Source organism: Macaca mulatta, chromosome 7 (assembly GCF_049350105.2).
Source record: "Macaca mulatta isolate MMU2019108-1 chromosome 7, T2T-MMU8v2.0, whole genome shotgun sequence".
Taxonomy (NCBI): Eukaryota; Metazoa; Chordata; class Mammalia; order Primates; family Cercopithecidae; genus Macaca; species Macaca mulatta.
In genome coordinates, this window is record NC_133412.1 from 95,631,826 (window position 1) to 95,659,500 (window position 27,675).

Consider the following 27,675-nt stretch of genomic DNA (forward strand, 5'->3'; position numbering starts at 1 on the left):
AGAACTTGGACCTACCTATAAATTCAATGTAAGCAAATAAAATACTTTGTTTAGTCCTTCAAAAGCTTCCTCCCACTTTTTTCCTACTCCCTCCTCTAAGATCCTTGTTCTAGAAAGTGTTTTCTCCCACAGGAGAAATCCATTTTTTATATTTGTTAAAAACTTTTAAATAAACCGTAGTTATTAAGTCATTTCACACTCAAACTTTTATTATAGACTCCCAGAGCCGAGCTGCAACCCAACACGACAGGAGAGCAGCAGAGTCTCCCGCTAAGTTTGTAAACAAGCTCCCTGGCCTCTATAACCTCCAACACCGGGGAGCGTGCCTCTGTGACCTCCCCAAGTATTTTCTAGCCATCACAACAAAAGTGTTTTGAAGCCCAAGATGAAAGGATGTGATCACAAGAGGCCGAAGGTATAGGCTGCTAAGAGAAGAAAACAAGAGAGATGGTTTCCATGTGATAGGGGCCAGGAAATGTGTGGGCAGGAGGTGCTCAGGGCTGGGCTTCCCACCACTGCAAAGAATGGCAGGGAATAGACTTTCCACAGTGTTTGTGGTGAATGGCTTCCGGCCCCATAAAAGAGCACAGAAAACAAAAATAAACCACCCCACAGAGGTGTTAAGCAAGGGGAAGCAGGAAATGCTAGGGTCTACCTCACTCTCCATGCAGTAGTCCTCAAAATCAACTCCTTCAACATACTTCAGCTGAAAAAACACCAAAGAATCAGAAACGCAATGGGGCTTGGGGGTGTGTCTTTAAGTTCGAGACAGGGTCTCGCTCTGTTGCCCAGGCTGAAGTACAGTGGTGCCATCATGTAGTCTCTACCTCCTGGGCTCAAGTGACTCTCCCAACTCAGCCTCCCGAGTAGCTGGGACTACAGAGGTGCACCGCCATGCCCAGCTAATTTTTTTTTGTTTTTGTACAGACAGGGACTCACTGTGTTGCCCAGGTTGGTCTTGAACTCCTGGGTTCAAGCCGTTCTTCCACCTTGGCCTCCCAAAGTTCTGGGATTACAGGTGTTAGCCACTGCACCTGGCGTTTTTTCAGTGTTGTTTCATTTTTTTTTGTTTTTTGTTTTTGTGACTAAGTTTCACTTTTGTTGCCCAGGCTGGAGTGCAATGGCACAATCTTGGCTCTCTACAACATCAGCCTACCAGGTTCAAGCGATTCTCCCGTCTCAGACTCCTGAGTAGCTGGGATTACAGGAACAAGACACCACGCCTGGCTAATTTTTCTATTTTTAGTAGAGACGGGGTTTCGTCATATTGATCAGGCTGGTCTCCTGACCTCAGGTGATCTGCCCACCTCGGCCTCCCAAAGTGCTGGGATTACAGGCATGAACCACCATGCTTGGCCTTTTAAGAACAGGGTCTCACACTGTTGCTCAGGCTGGAGTACAGTGGCTACTCACAGGTCCACAGTTAATTCTTCAGTACGTGTGAAATTGAGAACCATAAAGCAAATCAACAGAAGCATAAAAACAAGAGTTACCTATAATGAGCCTTTAACTAAATCTAATCCCAAGACTTCTAAAGCAGTCTGTAGGTTTACCCCTGAAGCGAATATTGAAAAGACACACCAAAGATGAATGTTTCCTGTTGATGGTAACTGGCTTGGGTAAATCACAACCTCTGAGACCACAGCTGACCTGGCAAATGGGAATTTAATACCTGTCCCATGTACCTCAAGATCATTATGAAAAAATAAACAAAACCTGTATATTAAAGACTCTGCAATTACAATGTCTTCCTTCATAAAATTACTATTATTCCCAGTTTTCAACCCATGTCTCAAAGTTCAGATGCTTATCTTATTCAAAATTCCAATTTCTCTAGACTAAAAATTATCCAGAAGCCTCCTGATAAGGTCTATGACATCTGTATATAAAACAGATTAGGCCAGGCACGGTGGCTCACACCTGTAATCCCAGCACTTCGGGAGGCCAAGGCGGGCGAATCACCTGAGGTCGGGAGTTTGAGACCAGCCTGACCAACACGGAGAAACCCCCTCTCTACTAAAAATACAAAATTAGCAGGGTGTGGTGGCGCATGCCTGTAATCCCGGCTACTGAGGAGGCTGAGGCAGGAGAATTGCTTGAACCCAGGAGGCAGAGGTTGCAGTGAGCCAAGATCGCACCATTACACTCCAGCCTGGACAACAAGAACAAAACTCCGTCTCACATACAAAAAAAAAAAAAAAAGGCAGATTAAACTGCTCAATCATATCTCGGTGAACTAGTATCACTTAAGAATGGCAAACCATGACCCACATAGCCACAGCCAATTTTCGTCAAGTGACAGCGGAACATAGCTATGCCCATTTGTTTAAGGAAAAGCTTGCTGACTCCTGACTCAGTGCGTTATCAGTTAGGCAAAGAGCTAATAAGGAACATACAGGCCCAACTTTTTCACCAAGTTCCTAGGTAATCTTGAGACACACCAAAATGTGAGAACCACTGCTCCAGATCAGGGCTTCTCAAATCTTACTGTCCACATAAATAACCTGAGGACCTTGTTAAAATGAAGATTTTGCTTCTTTAGGTTTGGCGAGGGGCGGGGCGGGGGGGGGGTGAGGCCTGTGCTCTCAGGTGATGCCAATACTGGTAGTCAATGACTACATTTTGAGTAGCAAGAACCCAGAGCAGTGTTTCTCCAATTTGCTGTGCTCTGGAATCACCTGGGTAGCTTTACAAACTACAGATGCCACCCCAAGAGATTTTTACTTAATTGGTCTGGGGTGTGGCCTGGACGTTGGGATTTTCTTTTTACATTCCCCAAGTCATGCTAACGTGCAGCCAAGTTGGAGAAGCTCGCAACTCATCATTCTCGGTAGTTGGCTAAATTTAAGTAGTGGCATTCTCAACATAGCTTGCACCCCATATATAGCAACCCGACAGCACCCAAGATGAAAACAGGGCTGCGAGCATGATACACATCGATAAGCCCAGACTTCAGCCAGCAGACCTACGTTCCACCCAAGCTTTGTCATGAACTCTGATCTTAAGCAAGTCACAAATCTGAGTTTAAATTTACTCACCTAACTAATGAGGACAGGAACCCCTAAGGTAATTGCAAGAATAAAATGAGAGAATATTTGTGAAGGTGCTTTGGAGAATATCATATCTTATAAGTCAACACATACATAACCCCCATTTTTCACTCTGTTTACATTGCCTAAGAAAAACATACTTCACTTTTACCACTAAAACATGTTGAAACAGATGTAAATGTGGAAGCACATACTTAGTTCAATTTCTGGCAAAGTGCTTAATGATGCAGTTCTAGGAACGCACTGTCATAAGAGTGGAAGCACCTGTAATAATCGAAGGATTAGTAAAGGATTACCTGCTCCAGGAAGAAGACAAAGGACTGCCATTTCCCAGGGTTGTCAGCACTGCCTTTTGCCATTAACTTCAAATACACTTAATGAAAACAAGGAGGCAGGTTCACAGATGTAAGTTACCAACTCATAGAGTTCAGCACAGAGGACTGAAGGGAAAAAAAGGATTCTGATACCAGTAAAGAATAAAAACAGAGCCAGAGGCATAAGGAGGAGTGGCATGGAGTTCTTTAATTAGGAAGGCAAAAGGTTACATTTAATGAAAGGCAGGTTGGATTAATAAATGTTTGTTAGAAAGTTGTTCTGACACAGAGTGAACTCTGGGCTTTTCTCCTGCATAAAAATCAGAGCTAGTGCAAATCTGAAGAAAATCCATGTGTCCAACAAGCTGCCATCTCCAGAACTCTTATCCAGGAAATTCAAAGAGTGAACCTAGAAGAAAAAAGCAGCAAGGTTAAATGTCTTATGATACTAGAGACAGGGCCCCAAATCCTTCCATCTAAATTCTAACCCACAAGACAGTTATGGGGTTCCTACACTCAGGACAATATTTAAACCAGGCAAGAAAAACTAGAAAGCAGCAAGTATTTCTCACAGAACATTTTATGGGAGTACTATCCAGAAAAATTAACGTTCAAAACTGAATTTCAAGCACACCAAGGCAAAACCAACTAGGAGCTGGGAGACGTGTGTTCTAACTCCAGCTCTACCATTCATTAGCCGCACGACTTCACAAAAGTCACTCTGACTTCCCTGGCCCACAAATTCTTTGAGGTGAGAGAGTTGTAGTTCAACCTAAAGAGCTTTCCAGAATCTAAAATGCTTATAAAGCACAGATTTCCATTGGCGGGGAGGCAGGGTAGGGAGTAAGGATTCAAGAAAGAAAGAAAAATTCCCAATCTCAGCTGTAACAAAGGACCAAAATACAAGAAATAATTTAGTTTTCATTTAAAGATAAGTTTATTTTTGGCAAGAAAAAGGTGAAGAAAGAGTAACCCCAACAGAAGTGGCTACATTGCTGCTAGAGCCAAATGGAACTGAGATCTGTGAGTTGTGAGGTGGAACCCTCACCACAAGATACAGGCTTCCTTTAGTCCCTCAAAGCACAGCCTCGCACCTACTGGACTCCAGCACGGGTCTGGCTGGAAAACCTCCGGCCCTAGGGGCTCCACTGTCTCCAGCGATAAGCAACTGATTTTCCCAGTGTGCCATAAAAATACTGTAATCTCCTATGTGTACCATGACTCAAAAAAGGCTGGGAAATACTACCTTTCAGAAGAACCGGGCTGCCCCAGGAGGTAAAAGGGCACTACCTTATTTGGTATATTGAGTCAAGTAAGTAACCTGGAGATTCTGGCATCAGAGCTTAAAGGAGAGATTTTAGACTTTCAGCCAGAATGCGTTTATTTCACTAACAATAGTATTTAGAGAAATGCTACATAATTGCAGAACATTGCTGAATCGGTGGTATTATAAGAAATGTGTAAAACAGCAAGCAGTAACAGGAAGCAAAAGGTGTTCATAGTGCCAAACAAAACCAAACAGACCTATTCAAACTCAACTATTCATTCCATCAAATTTCTTAAAGCAAACTCTCTGGCAATAGACTATAAACCAATGCAACATTACAGTTTTTTTCAAGACAGATTTTTGTGCTTATTGTCCAGGCTGGAGTGCAATGGCGCGATCTCGGCTCACCACAACCTCTGCCTCCTGGGTTCAGGCGATTCTCCTGCTTCAGCCTGCTGAGTAGCTAGGATTACAGGAGTGCACCACCACGCCCAGCTAATTTTTGCATTTTTAGTAGAGATGGGGTTTCACCATGTTGGTCAGGCTGGTCTCGAACTCCTGACCTCAGGTGATCCACCTGCCCCAGACTCCCAAAGTGCTGGGATTACAGGCGTGTGCCACCGCGCCTGGCTACATTATAGTTCTAATGGCCAAGGTGAGAGAGGACTAGAGCATAAAGCCATTTTCAGGGAACAAAGCCTTGACACTTTTAGAAATATAAAAGAAATCCTAGTTTAGTACAAAATCAAAGTTTCAAGATTTTATGATATTAAAACATTTAAATATAAGATGCTGAGGCCAGTCCACGTGAAAGGCAAAAATTGACTCATGAGAGTAAGTCTCTTTGACAGTGGTTTTCAGAAAATCCTATTTACAAAGATCTGCTCCCCCTCTTTTAAAGCAGATCTATTTACCAGACACTATTCTAAAAGCAGAGGTTCTAGGATTCTTTGAAATGTTAGCTCACATAATTGACTATTCAACAGCTAAGAAGAATGGTTTCAACTGTTAACCAGGGCATAAAGGTTTCAGGAAACTGACTAATAAAATCTCCTCCCCTGATATCAAGACATGCAAAATGGAAGACACCTACTGAGAAAAGTTAGCGTGGCTTCAGTCTATTTCACCTGCGCAGAAAAGATAGTGCCATTTAATCAGTTTGTTGTAATCATCTTAAAAGAAAGCAAGGCATAACACAAAGAACTGTTAAAAATGACTCTGTAGAGATAGAAAAGATAATGCCAGCCAGGGTCATTTCTATTTGGAATCTGTATTCTTCTCCAGCAATATCTCTATTCAGACACTAGCAATGGGCAGACAGGTTCAAATACTGATTTTCCTTCAAATTCATCTCATCCTGGATCCTCGTCAGTTTTCTAATTAAAACTGAAATTAGAAATAATGTGAATCAAAGACCATTCTGCAGAAATTCTAGGTTTACAGCTCAATTTGAATCATCAGTTTTAGAAGGCACAGACTGTATATTTCTAAAAAATGAAAGGAGCTTTAGCGATCAGCTTCTTTAATCCTTTCATTACAGAGATGAGAAAACTGTGACCTGACAGTGTTGACAAATTTGTCCAGAGCTCTGCTGTCCAACACCACAGCCATTAGCCACAGGTGACTATTTAAACTTAGTCAAAGTTAAATTAAAAACTCAATTCTTCAGTCTGTTAGCCACATTTCAAATGTTCAATAACCACATGTGGCTAGTGGTTACCATAACGCACAGTGCAGACCCTGAATGTTTCCCCACTGCAGAAAGCTCTATTGGACAGTGCTGGTCCAGGATCACCCTCAGTAGCCAAAGTCAGGTCTCCTGACCTGCATTCTCCTCCATTTCTCCTGGACCATATTAAGTATGGCCAACTATGCAGAAACATTTGAGATAGCCGGCCTTCATCCTTTCCTATCAATCTCTCCCAAATTTTTCCCATTTAAAAAAGAAAAGCATCCAGTCTGATGGTTCTGATAAAAATTTAAAATAAATAAAAATTTCTTAAAAAGAAAAGCAAATTTAACATTTTTAATGAAAACCCTCTAACATGACATATATATAAAGCCATCATCTGAAAGTCCTAAACATAACAGGAAGGAATATAAAGGTTCAGAGTCCAAATGTCTGTTATCCAGTTCCCCCTCAGTCACTTATTAGTTCCAGGGCCTGGATACATCAACCTAAGTTTCACCAAGGTGTAATTACCTAGGTGTAAAATGAGAATACTACTATTTGTCTATCTCCACATCACTGGGTAGGAAGGAAGAATCACATGAGCTGATGTATGTAAAAGTGGAACGTATGTGAATCCTACAAGCTTGTTAATGTGGGAACTATAAGACATTTTACAAAGGTTTATTCTTGTAAAAGGTTTCATACAAATATGTGCATCTAGTTATAATCACATTTAATTTTCTACCTCCTATAAATTGATAATGGGAATCTGAAAATATGAAAAAGCAACAATTAAGGAGAAAACAGAAAGCAAAGCCCAATTGAGGAGCCACAAAAACAGTACAATCCTCCTCAAACACAAAAGAACCATCAAGAATTATGCTGAGAGGCATTAACAGTGGCAAGAGACTTTGATGAACATCCAGGCCAATCCTCTCATAGTGCAGACAGAGAAACTGAGGCTCAGAGGTAAGTTTATTTGTCCATTCAACTAGTTAACAGAGCAAAGGCTACAATACAAGTCTTCTTATTTTTTTTTTTTTTTTTTGAGACAAGGTCTCACTCTGTCACTCAGGCTGGAGTGTAGTGGCATGATCACAGTTCACTGCAGCCTTGACCTCCCATGCTCAAGCAATCCTCCCACCTCAGCCTTCTGAGTAGCTGGGACCACAGGCACACACCACCACGCCCCTCTAATTCTTTTGATTTTTGGAAGAGACAAGGTCTTGCTACATCGCCCATGCTGGTCTCAAACTCTTGAGCTCAGGCGATCCTCCCACCTTGGCCTCCCCAAGTGCTGGGATTACAGGCCTAAGTCACCGCACCCAGCCCCTACTCTGACTTCTTGTCTCATGCTCTTCCCCACTCCACAGCCTCTCCCATGAATCTCTGCCTTGGCTTTTTTTTTCTTTCGTAGCACTTTCCATGTTTTAGCATCCAAGTAACTTAATAACATAACTTTTTCTTGCAGTTAAAAATTGTTTATTTGGTTGGGCACGGTGGCTCATGCCTGTAATTCCAGCACTTTGGGAGGCTAAGGTGGGCGGATCACAAAGTCAAGAGATGGAGACTATACTGGCCAACATGGTAAAACCACATCTCTTCTAAAAATACAAAAATTAGCCAGGCATGGTAGCACACGCTTGTAGTCCCAGCTACTGGGAGTCTGAGGCAGGAGAATCGCTTGAACCCGGGAGGCAGAGGCTGCAGTGAGCTGAGATCATGCCACTGCACCACAGCCTGGGCAACAAAGCGAGACTCCATCTCAAAAAAAAAAAAAAAAAAAAAAAGAACAAAAAAGGTTTATTCATTCATACACTCATTCAACAAACACACACTGTTACTGTTCACAATTGAGTCCAGTGAGAGAGAGAAGAAAGTGAATGAATAGTTTCATAACAATGTGATAAGTGCAGCATTGGAGGTATGCAGTAGACTAAGGGCCCGGAGAAGAGGCTCCTATGCAACCTGAGGGGTGGGAATGACTTGGGTGATAGGAGTCATCCAAACTGGGAGGATGGAGAAAATAAGGCAGTAGAGTTAGGGCAGCAATGATATTCATAAATACAATTCTATTTCGATATTCTTTTTTTCTTTGGTAGTCTTAAAAAATAGACCAAATATAAAACGGAGTTCAATAAACAAGTAGAGTCATCAATTAGCACTTTTTAGCAAATAAAAAAGTAATTCAAAGTTTTAAGAATGAAAGGTAAAGAACTAATCTCAGAGCCAGGCACTGTGACACACCTGTAGGTCCAGCTACACGGGAGCCTCAGGCAGGAGGATCACTTGACCCCAGGGAGTTCCCAGCTTGGGCAACATAGAAAGACCCCATCACATAAAAATATATATATAATTAATCTCACCTCCTAAACAGAGAAAAATGAGTTGAAAAAAGTTATGATGTGACTACCTCAGAAGATTTCCTACAAATTTAGGACAGTTCCCTTGGAGAGAGCTTATTTGGTGGCAGGACCTAATTCAACATAAGGTGGAAGTATCAAAGAGAAAATAAAATAAAAACTAAATGGGGCCCTCCACCAACAAAAAATTAAAGAGTATTGCCAGTAGGAGGTCACTACTGAGTATAAAAGATGTAGAACAAACCAAAAAAGGAAGCTCTCAAACTGACGAGGTGAAAAAAAGAAAACAAAGGGGAAACCTGAGGGTCTATGTGCACAGTCTTGGTCTTCCCCTATGAAACAAAATCTAGGGCCACTTTAGGGTTCTATGCCCTTTTGTTCCTAACTCGACATTGCCCCCTTCTGGCCAGAATGTAAAGCAACCCCCAACCCAGCATCTAAGCCCACCTGGACCTCTGCTGCCCCTCAATGACTGGAAAGAAACTAGGTTTTATAACACAGGTATCAGTAGCTTCTTCCCCCAAATTCAACTCCTCTTATGTTCTGTGGTAGTCTCTCAACACATGAAACATACAATCCACTAGGTGGCAGCAAAGCCTACAGAATAACATCAAGATCCCCTTCCAGAGGTAATTTTCTAGATTACTATACTTAACTGAATTCGAAAAGCCAACACAATTGCATGTTTGTAAACAGTGTTGCCAGTCAGTTTAAAATGTTCTGCCCAACCCTGTAGCCCCCTTGTTCCAGCTAGGATCAAACACTGAATTTTTTAAGACATGGGAGAATGGTCTCCATTATAAAAACAAAACAATGCTAACCAGGCACAGGCATTTGGCAGCTATCTTATCTCCCTGGGAGTTGAGCACATTTTCAAGCACGGTTTTGTCCCTTTGGGCCCAGTTCACCCTTCCTTCTGATCCAGGGTCCAATTCATCAGGAACTTTAATTCTCAAACTGTGATCCAATACAGTTCTGTCCTCCTTTTCCTCATTACCCTTCAGAACACCTGAGATGGACTGAGATTTTTTTAAAAAAAAGAATTTCACAGGCCAGGTGCAGTGGCTCATGCCTGTAATCCCAGCACTTTGGGAGGCCAAACCGGGCGGATCACGAGGTCAGGAGTTCGAGACCAGCCTGGCCAACATAGTGAAACCCCATCTCTACTAAAAATACAAAAATTAGCCGGGCATGATGGCAAGTGCCTGTAGTCCCAGCTACTCGGGGAGGCTGAGGCAGGAGAATTGCTTGAACCCGGGTGGCAGGGTTGCAGTGAGCCAAGATTACACCACTGCACTCTAGCCTGGGCAAGAGAGTAAGACTCTGTCTCAAAAAAAAAAAAAAAAAAAAAAAGGTTTTCAGAAAGAAACACAGAAAAACAAACATGGAAAAAACTAAAGCATATAAATTTTTAAATACTGAAATCCACTGAGCTTCTTTCTGTCATGCATTCATTCAAAAATATGCTGCCGCCTACACACCAAAAACTGATCATCATTTCAGGTGTGCATGGATTTCTGGGGGTCAGAAGCCCACTGGGAGCATTTTTGCTTTTGTATTTTCATTTGTATAGTCTAAAAACTACTGAATCTTTCTTAATGATTGATGACCTGGATAGAAACATTAGTTATAAGATTTCTAGCAAGGCTCTCTTTTTTTTTTTTTAAAGACAGAGTCTTACTCCTGCCAGGCTGGAGTGCAATGGCGCAATTTTGGCTCACTGCAACCTCTGCCTCCTGGGTTCAAGCGATTTTCCTGCCTCAGTCTCCCAAGTAGATGGGATTACAGGCACCGGCCACCACGCCCAGCTAATTTTTGTATTTTTAGTAGAGACAAGGTTTCACCATATTGGCCAAGCTGGTCTCGAACTCCTGACCTCAGGTGATCTACCTGCCTCGGCCTCACAAAGTGCTGGGATTACAGGCGTGAGCCACCACGCCTGGCCGTCCTAGCAAGGCTCTCTCAACTTCAGTTCCTCATCTGTAAGTGAGAACAGCAAACCTATCTAAGTGAAATTATTCCGAAAATAAAATGATATAGAACAAGAAGTACTTAAAGCATAGCACACACTGAGCACTCATTATCTGTTAACTTCCTTACTTCCCCTTGAATTATTTTTTTTAATCCAATGCCATTTCCTTTTGATCTTTCTCTTTCAGAGTAGTTCAGAGTTTGTCATCCCCAAATTCATGTAAGATCAGCTATATTACAGATGTTTGTTTTTTAATATCAAACTCTCAACTTAGTTGGAAAATATGAAGACGTTCCATCTGTTTTGTTCTACCTTCTGAGCTGGTATCAATATTGAGAATTTACTTGGAACTGTTTTTAAAGTGCTGTGGCACACTGCACATATAGCTGAGTTAAAAGCACATAAAAGGAGCAAATAAAAGTATATTTTTAAAAACTGAGAGTAGGACAGTGTAGTGTATGTCAAATGAAGGATCTCTACGAAAAATAATCTGGGCAATCCCCCAGAGAGAAAGATTTTTCTATGAACATACTCTCCATAGAATGATTTAACACTGCAATCTGGGATTGAGGATTTTGCTATGCTTTGGGCCCATAATTCCCAGCTGAACAGGTGGTCCTAGGTTGTTAATATGGTCTGCAGTACACAGTTTCTGCTGAGACTGCTTTTTTGTCTCTGCTTTTGTCGTAATTTTGAAATACTAAGCTCTCTGCAGTAAAGTCCTCCTCCAATCATGACAGCCCTAGGAAATAATTTTCCATGATTTGGTATCTCCCTGAGCCTAGAAAACATCCTTGAAATGTTTGCTCTATCCCCTTCCTAAGTACACACCATGACTCATCTAGAAAAAAAGAACTTCAGAAATCTAGAGTAAGCAATCAGAAGACTTATGACCTTTCCAGAAGGCTCTATCAGGAAGCCCAAGGGTTACTCATAGTTGCATGCGTGAGAAGGTCAATGTTGGAGGGTCAGTTTTCTACCTGCATTCAAGGTTATCCACTGGTAACAGTTAATTGTAACTGGCAATAGTTGTTATCCATTGGTCAGATAACTCATCTGCTGCCCCAGCTCCCAGATGGTACCACTGCTCTCTTCTCTGGATTTATTGCAGCACTTTGTTCAGACCTTTAGTGAGGCCCTAACAGGGCTGTATTTTAACTGTTATGTTTACATATTCTCCCCTACTGTACATGTCTTGAAAACAGAAGCCAGTTTGGGTTTTTTTTTTAAATTAAGGTAAGGTCTTGCTATTTTGCCCATGCTAGCCTCAAATTCTTGAGCTCAAGCAATCTGTCCACCTCGGCTTCCCAAAGTGCTGGGATTATAGGCATGAGCCACCACGCCCAGCCAACAATATTGTTTATATTCCCAACAACAAGACATTGGCTGGTACATAGAAGGGGAGGGAGAAAGGGAGGGAAGAGGACAACTCAAGTCTTAATCAGGTCTCTAAGGAGTTAAACTGTATTAAAATAACAGAACAAAGTGGTTCTTAAAGTTTTTCACTGAAATAAACCTCTCTGTCAACTTACCACTACCAAAATGATACCTTCCCTGAACTAACAGAACTGTTTTTGAGGCAATATCAAAGGAAAGGATTTATGTAACATATTATAACTAAATGACTAATTCACGTCAGAAAATGAAGTATAGTCACTGTCACATTATTGCATCCACTTTGCAAATAGATGCTCTAAAACTCTTGTACTAGATTTCTGCTGATTGGTATAAAAATGACAGCTTTCCAAGTGGTGAGGAAGAGGCTGGTCCTAGGATATCCTTCCCCCAAATAGGATGAGATTTCCTAAGGTTCTCTTTTCTCTACCACCCAGAACATTAAATTTTGCAATGCAAAGGCAAATATTGCATGCATTCATCAGTAAGCTACATGGGATACCGGAAGGAGTACTGGGCCAAGAACACCGCTAGACTAGGGCACTTCACTGCAAACACTTAACTATGCGGCCAGGGAAGGCCCATGGATTGTTCTAGGCCTCTGTTGTCTCATATATAAAGTAACAGTGTTGACATACGGTATGGAAACAGCCATGTATTTATTAAAGCTTTAGAACTCTGCTTGGGAGGGAGGGATGCAGGGGAGGGCATACCATACATGAAGGGAAAGGCCAAGCAGAGAAGGCTTTTCAATTTCTGTCCATCAAAAAAACTCCAATTCCACTTCTGCTTTATATACCAAGATTCTTTTTGTAAGAGTTTGTTTGGGAGAAGGGAGAAAGAACTCTACTGCTAAAAAATGGAAAATGGCAAATGAACCAAGCAGCATCCCATCTTACATTTTAAAGTCTTCTCCCAAGTTAACCCAATTTCCCCGTTTATTTCTACTTTAAGGCACATATTAGCAAATGCCCACAGTCATTCATTCAACATACACTGGATGCTATCAGATTTAAGTGCTATGAAAACAATGGTCCAGCATTTAAAGTCATCTGAGATCAAAATCAGAAAAAAAATAACTAACAAATCTAAAGGCAAAACCTACCATTTATGTCTCTTCCAAAATTTCTGAGTTATTTTCATGAAGTTATTGGTACAGAAATTATTGTACTAGCTACAAACACTAATTTCCTGTTATCTTAATGATTTGAAGAACAATAAGACAAGGCAATGACCACGAGTGGTAGCACTGATTATGATATTAATGCATACTTTGCAGACCAATGGAAAATTCTGCAAACGTCAACAGCAGTATGGGAGGCTTGCCAACCACAATCGAAACCAGTCCCATCCAATTTCTCTTCCTAAAATCAACATTACAGGACAAGGACTATGATCATCACTTACATTCTTTTAGTCTCCTACTCCTCAATTACGTAAATGGGAATGATTCAGCCAACAAAGTTCATGACAACAAGGTGCAGGATGGTGCTGGCAAAGAGAAAATCAGCAAAGGCTCGCTCTGGGGAGATGCCTTGGAAATCCGCTTTGTTCTGTGGGTTGATCTGTATTCTCAGGCAAACTGCACAAGAAGCAAAACACAAAAAATGATTATATGGAAGTATGAAATAAATATGACTGCTAATGAATACAGACATACCCTAGGACCCAACAATTCTACTCTAACAGAAATGAATGCATACATAGATCAAAGCGCATATACACAAATGATACCCAGATAGCCCCAAACTGGAAGCAATCTAAATGTCTATCAACAGTAAAATGGATAAATTACGGCATATGCAAACAATAGAATATTATACTGCAATGAAGAAGAACTTCTGCTATACACAAAAATGGATGAACTGCACAAGTAAGTGGGGCAACACAATCAAAACTTTATTTTTTTGGAGGGCGGGAACAGAGTCTTGCTCTGTTGCCCAGGCTGGAATGCAGTGGCACGATCTCAGCTCACTGCAACCTCCACCTGCCGGATTCAAGCAATTCTCCTGCCTCAGCCTCCCAAGTAGCTGGGACTACAGGCATGCGCCACCATGCCCGGCTAATTTTTGTATTTTTAGTAGAGACGGGGTTTCACCATACTGCCCAGGCTGGTCTCGAACTCCTGACCTTGTGATCCACCCACCTCGGCTTCCCAAAGTGCTGGGATTACAGGTGTGAGCCACTGCGCCCGGCCAAAAACTTTATACACACTGGCTGGCCAAACCAGCTGGAACCCAGCAGGTCACCCAGAGGAAGCCAAAGCCAGAAGAGCCCAGCTCCCACACAGAGACCACAGGGCAGAACCTAAGTAAATATGTTGGGGGAACAAATGTACCCCCTCAATTAGATGAGGAATATTCTGGGACACAGCCACACGGAGCCACTGTGAACTCGGTAGGAGACAGGGTCTGGTTATGCTGCCCAGGCTGGACTGGAACCCAAGCGATCCTCCCACCTCAGCCTCCCGAGCAGCTGGGACCACAGGCATGGGTGAACACGTCTGCCCAGCTCCATGGTATTTTTAGTGTGACCTTCTATTTATGGATAATGATTCAGGTTCTCCATTATAAGTTTATTTTAAAAGTACATTTACTACAGTTAAAAAATGAATCAATTTACTTTGTTTTTTAAGAAATGCACAAAAACCCTCATATACAAAATCAAATGATTTTCAACCAAAGTGACAAAACCACTCAATGGGGAAACAAGTCTTTTCAACTAATGATGTTGGGAAAACTGGATATCCACAGGCAAAAGAATGAAGCTGGACCGTTACTTTATACCATATACTACAAAAATTAACTCGAAACGGATCAAAGACCTAAATGTAACACCAAAAACTAAAAAACTCTTAGAAGAAAACAGAGCAAAAATTTTATGGCATTGTATTTGGTAATGATTTATTGGACATGACACCAAAAATACAGTCAACAAAAGTAAAAATAAATTGGACTATATCAAAATTTAAAACTTCTGTGCACAATAAAGGTACAATAAAGAGCACAATAGTGAAAAGGCAACCTATGGAATGGGAAAAAATATTTGCAAATCACATATCTGATAAAGGGTTAATATCAGAATATATTAAAGTACCCCTACAATGCAATAACAACAAAATCATAACCAGATTTTAAAATGGGCAAAGGACTCGAATAGACATTTCCCCAAAGAAGATATAGGAATGGCCAACAAGCATATGAAAAGATGCTCAACATCCCTAATCACTAGGGAAATACAAATCAAAATTACAATGAGATATCACCTCTCAGCTATTAGGATGTCTAATATCAAAAAAACAAGAGTTGGCAAGAACGCAGAGAAACTGAAACCCTTGTGCACTAATGAGTGGGAAAATTAAATGGGGTAGCACTGTGAAAAACAGTATGGAGTTTCCTCAAAAAAATTAAAAACAGAATTACCATATGATCCAGCAATTCCACTTCTGGGTACATATCCAAAAGAAGTGAAAGCAGCATCTCGGCCAGGCACAGTGGTTCACGCCTGCAATCCCAGCACTTTGGGAGGCTGAACCAGGCGGATCACCTGAGGTCAGGAGTTCAAGACCAGCCTGGCCAACACGGTGAAACCCCATCTCTACTAAAAATACAAAAATTAGCTGGGCGAGGTGGGCAGGTGCCTATAATCCCAGCTACTCGGGAGGCTGAGGCAGCAGAATCGCTTGAACCGAGGAGGTGGAGGCTGCAGTGAGGCGAGATCATGCCATTGCACTCCAGCCTAGGTGACAAGAGGGAAACTCCGTCCTGGGGAGCTGGGAGGGTGGAGGGTGGAACCAGGCTCTCAAGCGATATTTGCATACCCATGTTCATAGCAGCATTAGTCAAAATACCCAAAAGGTGAGAGTAACCCAAGTGTCAGCAGAAGAATGAATAAGCAAAGTGTGATGTATACATACAATGGAATACTCAGCCTTAAAAGGAAGGAAATTCTGACACCTGCTACAACATGGCTGAATCTTGAGAGCATTATTTTAAGTGACATAAGCCATCACAAACAGACAAATACTACATGGTTTCACTTATATGACATCAAGAGTAGTCAAACTCCTAGAAACAGAACGTGCAACGGTAGATGCCAGGGACTGACAGAGAGGAGGATGAGGAGTTATTGTTTAATGGGGACTGAATTTCAGTTGCAGAAGACAAAAAAGTTCTGGATATGGATAGTGATGATGATTTTACAGCAATGTACATGTACTTAATGCGACAGAACTATACACTTAAAAATAGTTAAAATGGTAAATTTTGTCATGTTTTATCTTGATTAAAAACAAACAAAAAAAAGGCCAGGGGCGGTGGCTCACGCCTGTAATCACAGCACTCTGGGAGGCCAAGGAGGTCGGGAGCTTGAGACCAGCCTGACCAACATGGAGAAACCCCATCTCTACTAAAAATACAAAATTAGCCGGGCATGGTAGTGCATGCCTGTGATCCCAGCTGCTTAGGAGGCTGAGGCAGGAGAATCACTTGAACCCAGGAGGTGGAGGTTTCGGTGAGTCAAGATTGTGCCATTGCACTCCCGCCTGGGCAACAAGAGCGAAACTCCATCTAAAAAAATAAAAAATAAAAAATAAAAAAACAAAAATAAAAAACAAGGGCCAGACACGTGGCTCACTCCTGTAATCCCAGCGCTTTGGGAGGCCGAGGTGGGCGGATCATCTGAGGTCAGGAGTTCAAGACCAGCCTGGCCAACATGGTGAAATCCCATCTCTAATAAAAACTACAGAAATTAGCTGGGCATGGTGGTACGCACCTGTGATCCTAGCTACTCAGGAGGCTGAGGCAGGAGAATTTGCTTAAATTCAGGAGGTGGAGGTTGCAGTGTGCCGAGACTGTGCCACTGCACTCCAGCCTGGGCAACAGGGACTCCATCTCAGAACAAAACAAAACAAAACAAGTGTATGCTATATGATTCCATGTACAAAAAGCTTAAAACTTGGTAAAACCAATCTATGGTAAGACAGTGGTTTTTATCTTTCACAGGGAGAAGATGACTGGGAAGATGCAAGGAGGCTTCTATGGTGCTGATAATGTCCTGTATCTTGATCTGGATAGTGGTTAGATAGGTAAATTTAAAAATTCATCAAGTTGTACAATTAAATTTTGTACTCTGTTAAAGGAAGAAAAAATATGACTCTCAGAGTTATACTGAAATCTAGAGGCTTTCTCAGAGAGAAAAAAAAAAAGAAGTATAAGCAAAAAACCCACAAAGCTCTCTTATCTCCTGATTTAAAGGTTTCTAATTATACCTAGATGGGGATGCACTTGAGGCAACAACAAAGGGTCTGGGCTGAATGATACAAAGTTACAAAAATGTGAATTATTTTCTAATAGAATATTCACTTAATGGGTAGCAGAGTTTATAAAGACAGCACGCTCATTCACAAAGACCTCACAGTTGTCGATAAACTATCTTTGATCTCGAAGTTCCAGCAGCTGCTTATTTGTCTCAAAAAAGGCAGAAGACCTAAGCAATATAATTCATGAGAACTCTCCACTGCCACACTCTATGCCCTTGAAGATTCTTACAGTCACCATTGACAAAAAAAAAAAAAAAAAAAAAAGGTAGTTCCAGGAATACACTCTTCCAAAGTATCTTCATGCCTGTGATAAATTATTACACTGCTTAAGAAAACCTAAACTCGCTTCAGGCTAGCATCATCCCATCATTAACTAAGAAAAAGCAACAAACAAATCTAATCCAAAGGCCAGAAAACTATCAGACTAGTTCTCCAGAGCCTGTCACCATGGCAACAGTTTTCATTATGCTTAAACATGTAAACACCATGGAAGCACCATTGATCTTTTCAGGTATCCAGACCCTTAAAAATATTAAAGACAATGACTGAAGCAAGGGTACCAAGTAAACCCCTCCTGTAGAAAGTACAGATTCGTTCATCCATTTGGGAGAGCAACTAGCAATATCCATTAATATTTCAAATGATTTTACCTTTTGACAAAGGAATTTATCTTACAGAACAAAGACATTCTGAAAGTATGTCTGTAAAGTCGAAAAAAATTAAAACAGTCTAAACATCATATACTACTGACATGCAATGAAATCCCATGCAATTATTCAAAAGAATAAGGTAAATTCTCTGTACATTGACAGCAAACATATCTAAGATTTATTAAGTGAAAAAAAGCCAATCTTTTTCTTTTCTTTGGAGACAGGGTCTCACTCTATCGCCCAGGCTGGAATGCAGTGGTGCAATCATGCCTCTCTGCAGCCTCCACCTCCTAGGCTCAAACAATCCTCCCACCTCAGCGCCCCAAGTAGCTGAGACAACAGTCATGCACCACCATGCCTAGCTAATTTTTTTGTTTGTTTTGGGTAAAGACAAGGTCTCCCTACGTTGCCCAGCAATCTTCCCGCCTCTGCTTGCCTAAGGGCAGGGATTACAGATGCAAGCCCCCACACCCAGCCCATTCCTAGGGCATGGTAGCTCGCAACTGTAACCCCAACATGTTGTGAAACCAAGGTGGGAGGATTGCTTGAGCCCAAGAGTTTGAGAACAGCCTGCGGAAGACAGGGAGACCCCCGTCTCTACAAAAAAAAAATGTTCTAATTAGCCATGTGTGGTAGCACACACCTATGGCCCCAGCTACTGGGAAGGCTGACATGGGAAGACTGCTTGAGTCCAGGAGGTAGAGGTTGCAGGCTGCAGTGAGCCACGGTCATGCCACTGCACTCCAGCCTGGGAGACAAAGCAAGACCTCATCTCAAAAAAAAAAGTAAAATATTTTATTTATATATGATATGCATAATTATCTTGTCATTTCACTTAGAATCTAGAAAAAAAATCTGAAGAAATAGAAAACTATTAATACTGGTTACTGGGGTAGAGAACACGGTGTTGAGTTTTGAGGAAATACGAGAGAAAAAAAGAAAAATTATCCATGAAGGTGGATAAGGTAATACATTGATGTTATCATTATCGTGATCATGGTAGCCAGATTATTTCAATGAAAATATACGAATCAGAGTCACAAAGATGGAAAGGGCCTCAGAGGTCATAAACACCAACACCCCATTTGATGCATACAATGCCCAAGAGGTGTTGGGGTGGGCATGCTGGGGGAGGCTGTACTAACCACACAGGAAGCTTTCCAAAGTATACTCACCATGTACAGAATCTGGTAAGCTACCTCCAGATGGAGAATTATCAACTTTCCAGAGCCTGTGTTACTGATAAGGGTATCACATCTCTCAGATGCATTGGAAACAAAAACAGCAAAAAAAGAAAAGCCTGTTCAAAATGCTCCACTACAAATGATCCTTCAGTCTCTCCCTAGGCACTTCCAAAGATGGAAATTCACTACCTCTTCAAGCAGCCTGTTCCATTTTAGCAATTCTGATTTACTCTATCCCCTTAAATGACCATTTATTCCAAGAAATATTTACTAAACATCTACTACATGATATGCATCATTTCAGGTGCTAGGAATATGGCACAGAACAAAACAGTCTGGCTCTCAAGGAACTTCCACTCCTATGGAGAGAAACATATAATCAATAAGTTAACAAATAAACCAGGAACTACTAGATAGAGATATGTACTATCAAGAAAATAAAACAGGATAATAAAGAGTGACTGGGAACCTTTTCTTAAACTCAATCATAACAGAAGGTCTCTTTAAGAGGTTGCTATTTAAGACCAATATTTGAAAGATAAGGAACCAACCATGCAAAAATTTGGGGGCAGAGCATTCTAGACAGTAAGAACAATCTTGGCATGTTATAAATACAACAAGGACAAACGCCAGGCACGGTGGCTCACACCTGTAATCCCAGCATTTTGGGAGGCCGAGGCGGGTGGATCACCTGAGATCGGGAGTTCGAGACCAGCCTGACCAACATGGAGAAATCCCGTCTCTACTAAAAACACAAAAAATTAGCTGGGTGTAGTGGTACAAGCCTGTAATCCCAGCTACTTGGGAGGCTGAGGCAGAAGAATCGCTTGAACCCAGGAAGCAGAAGGTGCAGTAAGCTGAGATCATGCCATTGCACTCCAGCCTGGGCAACAAGAGCAAAACTCCATCTCAAAAAAAAAAAAAAAAAAAAAAAATCAAGGACAGACTAACAAGACTATGGTGATCAAGGGGAAAGGGACAAGGGCCAAATCCTGAGGGGCATGGTAAGCCTTAGAAAATAGTATGGATTCAGTTATAAGAGCAATGGAACAGTATAATGGTTTACAAGGTTAAAAAGCAGAATTACTTAGGACGCAAAGAGCTCAGGGTAATGGTAATAAAAATGGACAGAAATGAAGACATACAGGCTATATTTTGGAGAAGACAGAGCTTGCTGATGAAACCGATGCAGGAGATAAGAAAAATCAAGGGATCTGGGAAACTTAAATCTCTTCATTTAAAATCACAACCAGCCAGGCGTGGTGGCTCACACCTGTAATCCCAGCATTTTGGGAGGCTGAAGCAGGTGAATCACCTGAGGTCAGGAGTTAGTGACCAGTCTGGCCAACATGGCAAAACCTCGTCTCTACTAAAAATACAAAAATTAGCCAGGCATGGTGGCGCTTGCCTGTAATCCTAGCTACTCAGGAGGTTGAGGCAGGAGAATAGCTTAAACCCGGGAGATGGAGGTTGCAGTGAGCTGAGATTGTACCACTGCACTCCAGCCTGGGTGACAGAGCGAGACTATGTCTCAAAAAAAAAAAAAAAACCGCAACTGACATTGACACCATGTACTAACTGGTGAAGAGGCAGATGGCTGGATAAGCAGGTTTGATCTTGGACATGTTAAGTTCAAGGTACATATCACACATCAAGTGAAGACATCAAGTTGGCAACTGGATTTACTAATTTGGAATTCAGGGGACAGTTCAAAACTAAAAATATAAAGCAGTAGTTGTAGGTATACAGGTGTTATTTAAGTTTATCTATTTAAAAAAAAAATACAAAGTGAAGGTATCTACAACCCTGCTCTCAGTCAGAGATGTGCCCAGCACAAAACAGCAGAAAGGAAAAAGCAGTGAGGTGAGACAGAATCAGCAGGGGAGTCTTATATTCAAGAAGAAACTTTCCTTTTACACAGAAGCTGATGCCTAAGTTAAATGCTAAACATGGCAAGAGTAGTTTCAGTAAAGTAGTGAGGACAGACCAATACCAAGAGTGGTTAAGGAATGAATAGTTAAGGAAGTAGGAACATTAATTATTCTTTCAAAAATTCTGTAATGATGGAAAGGAAATGGGATGGTAGCTAGAAGAATATCTGTAGTCAAACGGATTTTTAAAAAATGGACAATATTAGAACATGTTTATATGATGGGAATGATCCAGGAGAGAAACAGAAATTAATGACACAGAATGGAGGAATAATTGCAGAAGTGGAGCCCCTGAGTGAGCAAGGGAAGACTGGATCCTCTGCACAGGTGAAGCTTTCACAGGAAAGAGACACATCACCCATCATGAGAAGTCAGAGAGTATGGGTATAAAAGCAGGTGATCTGTTATGATTCAGTGGTGAAAAGATGAAGGAATTCTTACCCACTTCTATTTTTTTAGTGAAAAAATAAAAGTAAGATCATCAACTAAGAATAAAGGAAAAGAGGAAAAATATAGTGATTTATAAAGCCTATTTTGGGAAGGTGAATATATAAGAGAAACATTATTGCAGGACTACTGGCAGGGCTGGGTGCACATTGTGTTCCCATTCTCACCAATAATTCTCCATCAGCACCATATCCATATTTACTCGTCTGTATTTCCCACTACAATACAAACTCTGTGAGAACAGAAGCCATATCTGTGTGCTTCACAAGTTGAATTCCCAGCACCTTGGCAGAGAACCTAGCATATCATTGCTCAGTATTCCTGACTTGACTATATGCCTGCTCACCATTTAACATGTACAGTGTTCAGCACTGAGGATGAAGAGATGAGAAGACAGCCCCTGCCCTCAAGGGCTCACCTTCCAGAGGGAAGGCAGACACCCAAATACAGCACAGTGCCTTATCTCTCTCACACACACATACAAGGTGAAAAAGGAATAAAATGGAAAGACCTCAATCTGCTAGAGTCAGGGAAGGGCTCCAAAGGGCAATAAGCCAGGCATAGGGGTGTATGCCTATAGTCCTAGCTACTCAGGAGGCTGAGGCAGGAGGACTGCTTGAGTCAAGGAGTTTGAGGCCAGTCTGGGCAACACAGCAAGACCTTGTTCTCTTTAAAAACAGTAACAAAAAAAGGAAATTTCACTGAGCTGAGAAGTCTAAAAAGTGAAAGAATTTTGAAGGCAGTCAAGCAAAGGCAAATAGTTTGACACTTGAGAGTGTTCAGAGAATGACAAGTAGTTCAATACTGTTGGAACATAGAGTATAGAGGAGGCAGAGGCAAGAGATGAAGCTGCAGACAGAGAGGAAGCCAGATCATGAAAGACCCTGTATGTCAAAAAAACATTTTTAATTTTACTTTGGGAAACACAAATTGTACATGGGAGCGACACAATCAGATTTGCAAGTCAAATCAAGCCTGCAAACATAGTAGAAGATGGACTGGAAACCAGAGGCCAGAAGACCAGTAAGGAGGATCACAGTAGTCTACATAAGAGATACTGAGAGGCTAAAACAGAGGATGAAAAAGTAGCAATGATATGAAAGATATTTAGAAACAAGACTATCAGGCACAAGGGTGGCAAACTTCTAATCTCTTGGATAACAGTTATGGCAGATAATATTAGGATCCACAGATCTGATGGATAATTCCAAAGTAAATGCTGGGCCCCAATCCACAACAGCCCAATAGCTCCCATGAGACAGAAAACTCTGGACTAGGCCTCCTTGCCTTACAGATTCAAACTGGTTTTGAATTTGTAAACTAGGAAAAACAACACTATTTTTTAAGACAAAATTACCTCATATAGATTAGAGAACAGAACAGATGATAGTTGGGAAATGACTTAAAAACTTGTTTCAAGACCAAAGATTTCTTTTGAGGACAGTCAATGTTTTCCACTTATCCCTTCGAAATAGCACTTTAAATGAGCACAGCTTTCAGTTGGGCAAACAAGGAAACTAAAGGGCTGCCAACACTGGAACCTAACTCTAAAAAAGGGACAGATGTCCTCTTCTAGAGATATCTAACTACAAGATAAACAGCTAACTGAGGATGTTTGAAATCTGTCTGAAATAAGAAAAATATTCCACCTCTGAGGTCCTTTTAAAGTCAATATATTATACTCTGATGATAAAAAAAAAAAAAAAAGGATCTCTCAATGGCAACTTTCCACCTCTGGTTCCCTCTTGAAACCATGGGTAAGTCTCTCAGCTATGAGGGAATAGAAGAAAACAGACCATTTTCATACCATTAGGCCCAATAACAACAGGTTTTTAAAGGTTTGGTAGCATTCTGAATTGGTTTAAAATGTACTGGCCAATTTCCAAAGAGCGTATGCTAAACTAACACATGCAGAGGGAATAGAATAGACTGCCAAAAAAAAAAAAATTAGGGAAGATTAAAGAACATTTCCCTCCAATTCATCCTACATGCTAACACCAATTTTAAATCTCTCCCTTTAAAAAAGCATCCTCAGAAGCTTTACTGTTACCTACAGGATAAAGTCCAAACTCCTGGCTGGGCGTGGTGGCTCACATCTGTAATCCTAGCACTTTGGGAGGCTGAGGCAGGCAGATCACCTGAGGTCAGGAGTTTGAGACCAGCCTGCCCAACATGGAGAAATCCTGTCTCTACTAAAAATACAAAATTAGCCAGGCGTGGTGGCACAGGCCTGTAATCCCAGCTACTTGGGAGGCTGAGGCAGGAGAATTGCTTAAACCTGGGAGACAGAGGTTGCAGTGAACCGAGAACGTGCCATTGCACTCTAGCCTGGGAAAAAAGAGTGAAAATCCAACGTGGGGGGAAAAAAAAAAGTCCAAATTCCTTGGCCTGGCATTCAAACATCTAATAGCCAGCACTATCTAATCCTTCAACAGTATCTCCTACATTTCCCTCTCCCAGCTCACTGGACTCCTCCATTCTCTTGCAACAGGAAACTCCACAGGAAAGTTAGAAACCCCAGCACCATAAAAAGGAACAAGGCTACCTTTGCCAACAATCAAAACAAAGGATAAGCATCCAAATTTCCCATTAAAATCAGTCTCCAGTTGATGATCTAGGCTAACAAATGGCAGATTAAAACCAGTCTCCAGTCGACAATCTAGGCTAACAAACAGCAGAAGAGGCAGGATTTAGGAAAGTCAGTGCTGTCAAAAGAAGTATAAATCATACCCTTCTGTGGCAAATAAGAATTATCATGAATCCCTTCTTTTCCTGAAGTTGCTTTATTTCTCTGGCTCTATTACCTGTTATCTAATAGATCTGGAAATTCTAATCCCCCTTATTGGCCCCATTATTAATATGCCCTTTTACTAGGTTTTTCTTCAGTGACAAGCCACCTAGTTCCTGTTGGAGAGAAGAAAGGCAGTGCAGTCTGCCAATTCAATTTCAGCCACAACGGGCTCAAAAACAGGTCTTAGCATAAGCAAAAGTCATTTGCTCAAAAAACCTTCTGGCTTTATTACACTGATAATCTGTAACTCGAGTCCATGCCCACTCTTCAGCAAACCACATTCTTCAATGCATCCATGAAAAATCATTCTTAACCCTAGAGGCTTATGAAGGCAGGGTGACTTCTACATGGAGAAGGCATCTTTTTAAACTCAGCTTTCAGACCCTGCCTTGCTCCTACTCTTCCAGACCTGGAAACAAAAACATCAAACAAAATTAATCAGAAGTTTTCATCAAGGTTCCTTCTCCGGGCTGGCTAATAAAAACATTTAGTACTGTGGTAGAAGGTGGTGGGTGGGTGATGGAGAATACTTAGAGCAGAGGGTAATGTATCTGGTCTGATGATGGTTAACACATCCTGAAGGCAAGGATGCCACCACAGACAACCAGGTCTTGGTCATCTAGGACAAAAGTCAAAGATGGTAACTAAATATCCAATCAAAAGGTTAATCTGCAACTTCAGTACACAAGTCATTAGATCCTCAGGCCTGTTTTAAATTCTGAGAAGTATCTCTGGTGTGTCAGAACTAGCAATGCAAATGTATAAAAAGCATTCTATAGGTCTCTAACTTTAAGCACAGCACCACTGTCTCCAGACTTCTTTTTTTTTTTGAGGCTGAGTCTCGCTCTGTCACCCAAGCTGAAGTGCAATGGAACTATCTCAGCTCACTACAACCTCCACCTCCCGGGTTCAAGTGATTCAAGGGATTACAGGCGTGCGCCACCATGCCCAGCTAATTTATGTATTTTCAGTAGAGATGGGGTTTCACCATGTTGGCCAGGTTGGTCTTGAACTCCTGACCTCAAGTGATCTGCCTACCTCGGCCTCCCAAAGTGCTGGGATTACAGGCATGAGCCACTGTGCCAGGCCTCTAGACAATTTCAGTGCTGTATTTTGTCTGTATCCCAACTAGACCATAAACTCTTTTTTTTTTTTTTTTTTTTTTTTTTTGAGACGGAGTCTCGCGCTGTCACCCAGGCTGGAGTGCGGTGGCCGGATCTCTGCTCACTGCAAGCTCCGCCTCCCAGATTCACGCCATTCTCCCGCCTCAGCCTCCCGAGTAGCTGGGACTACAGGCGCTCGCCACCTCGCCCGGCTAGTTTTTTGTATGTTTAGTAGAGACGGGGTTTCACCGTGTTAGCCAGGATGGTCTCGATCTCCTGACCTCGTGATCCGCCCGTCTCGGCCTCCCAAAGTGCTGGGATTACAGGCTTGAGCCACCGCGCCCGGCCGACCATAAACTCTTTAAGGACAAAGAACATGTGCCTGATGTATCCCCAAAGCTTTTACCATAATGCCTCATATTGGACTGAAAATATAACTGATGACCTGACTGATGATCACACTGAAAAGAAACCATGAATGCTGGCATGTTTTCAAAGTCAAAGTAGCAGGTGATACCAGCGATAGAGGCCACGCCTGTTTTCAGTATTCACTGAATCCCCATTGGGCAAGAAAAGTCAGATTTTGACAAAAATTGATGGCGACAGTTCTCGCTAAATATAGCAGTCCACAAGGTTACCAAATCCTGGAATCAAAAGGAAAAATAAGGCTAAAATAGAATTATGTGAACAAAAATTGGGTTTAAGACAGTGAAATAACTTCCTCTACAAGAAAAAAAGTAGTAGCAGCTAAAAGGCAAAATCAAGTAAAGGATAATTCAACAAGAAAAGCACCAGCATTTATATTCTTTGCACTTTCATTGAAACGTTTTACCGGAGATTGGTAATGATTAGGTCAAGATGACAGAAATGATTCAAGGTTGGATTTTTCATTTGAAAAGTCTACTAATTTTAGACTTGTGTTAAACCTAAGTTAAAGTTGGAATAGGGTTTTCCCCGGACCAATATTAAGTGAAGTGGATCACCAGGTGGAGTAGCAGCACGAAGGTGGTTTCTTTAGACATTTAAGTCCAACTCCTACACAGCCGTTTGGTATTAGGCATGTGATCTAAGCTTTCTGGGCCTCAATTTCCCCATTCACAAAAAAAGAGCAATGCAGGCTCTTCTCATAACTTCAAGGGGCGGTGGTCTGATATAGAGTACTATGAAAACAAAAGTAGCACACCAAAGTAACACATTATTATTATGATCACTTATAGAACCATTACCCGCTAGGATGAAACTCCCCACACAAGAGATGAAGCCCGAGAGAAAAGAGTTGAAGGGGAAGGTTCCCACGAGGAGACAGTAACCGAATTGCAGCGCCCCGGTCAGCAGTATATACAGCAGGTACGCGTCCAGCAACTTCAGACGCTGCGGAGTGGAGCTCAAGTACTCTTCTAAGAAACGCGAAATGACAGACACTACCGACGCCGACATAACTACACGCAAGGTACTCCGGTCCGCGCGCCCAAAACTCCTAGAGGACCCGTCGACCACACCGGATGTGCTGTTTGCGCTTGCGCACCGTCGTGATCTAACTCCGCGCCTCCGGTGTGCCAATTTGCGCAGGCGCTGAGGCAGGCCAGGGCGCGTAACAACTACTGCGCAGACGTGGACTGCGTCAATAGTCCCAACTACAACTCGGAAAAGTTAATGCGTCTGCGCACGGCCCTATCAATGAGCTGGGGACGTGTACTCTTTTTGTTCTGTTTCCGCCCGTCAGATTGGTGACGCCCACAGTTGCTCTGGCAACAGGACACAGTGGGAGGAAGAGGGGAATAGGCTTTACTGCGGACGGCGTAGCTAACCGGAGGGAGCCAGAGTCCTGGAAGATTTAACGGTTTGCATCTACTTTGAGGCAATGCCTGGCGTTCCTGGGGTTTGATAACAGCCTGACCCTAATTCTGTTAAGGGCGCTGTTTGCAGATGTCTGTCACAGATCATTGGAACAAATCAAGTTCATCCGCAGTGAGACCCAGAGCGGCCAATAACTGTGCAGGCCCCAGTTTAGACTTAATTACTTGGGGGAGTGAGTGGGTGTGGTGAGGGGCGGGAGGCAGGGAGGAATCCTGACCTCTGCAGGGTTCTGAACTGGAACTCGAGATTTGGCCCTGCAGTGCCAATATTTATGGGCGCCTCCTTGGGGCCCGACGTTGTACTCACTTGTAGGGACTCACGTGAGTCAGATGTATTTGCAGCCTTAAAAGAACTGGTGA

General features: G+C 42.0%; 1 protein-coding gene and 1 long non-coding RNA gene across 5 annotated transcripts; one reads left to right on the plus strand and one right to left on the minus strand.

Moving 5' to 3' along the window:
* Positions 1–783: 783 nt before the first annotated feature.
* On the minus strand, positions 784–27,450 carry DAD1 (defender against cell death 1). 4 transcript variants are annotated; one of them, NM_001194131.2, is given in 4 exon segments: positions 3,548–3,773; positions 13,441–13,615; positions 26,686–26,966; positions 27,435–27,450. In NM_001194131.2, coding segments are annotated over 2 exon segments (342 nt in total). In that variant the 5' UTR covers positions 26,897–26,966; positions 27,435–27,450; the 3' UTR covers positions 3,548–3,773; positions 13,441–13,484.
* On the plus strand, positions 20,272–26,948 carry LOC144330171 (uncharacterized). The gene is made up of 3 exons (XR_013396085.1): positions 20,272–23,694; positions 23,829–25,326; positions 25,461–26,948. It is a non-coding gene; the product is annotated as an uncharacterized LOC144330171 (long non-coding RNA).
* Positions 27,451–27,675: the final 225 nt, after the last annotated feature.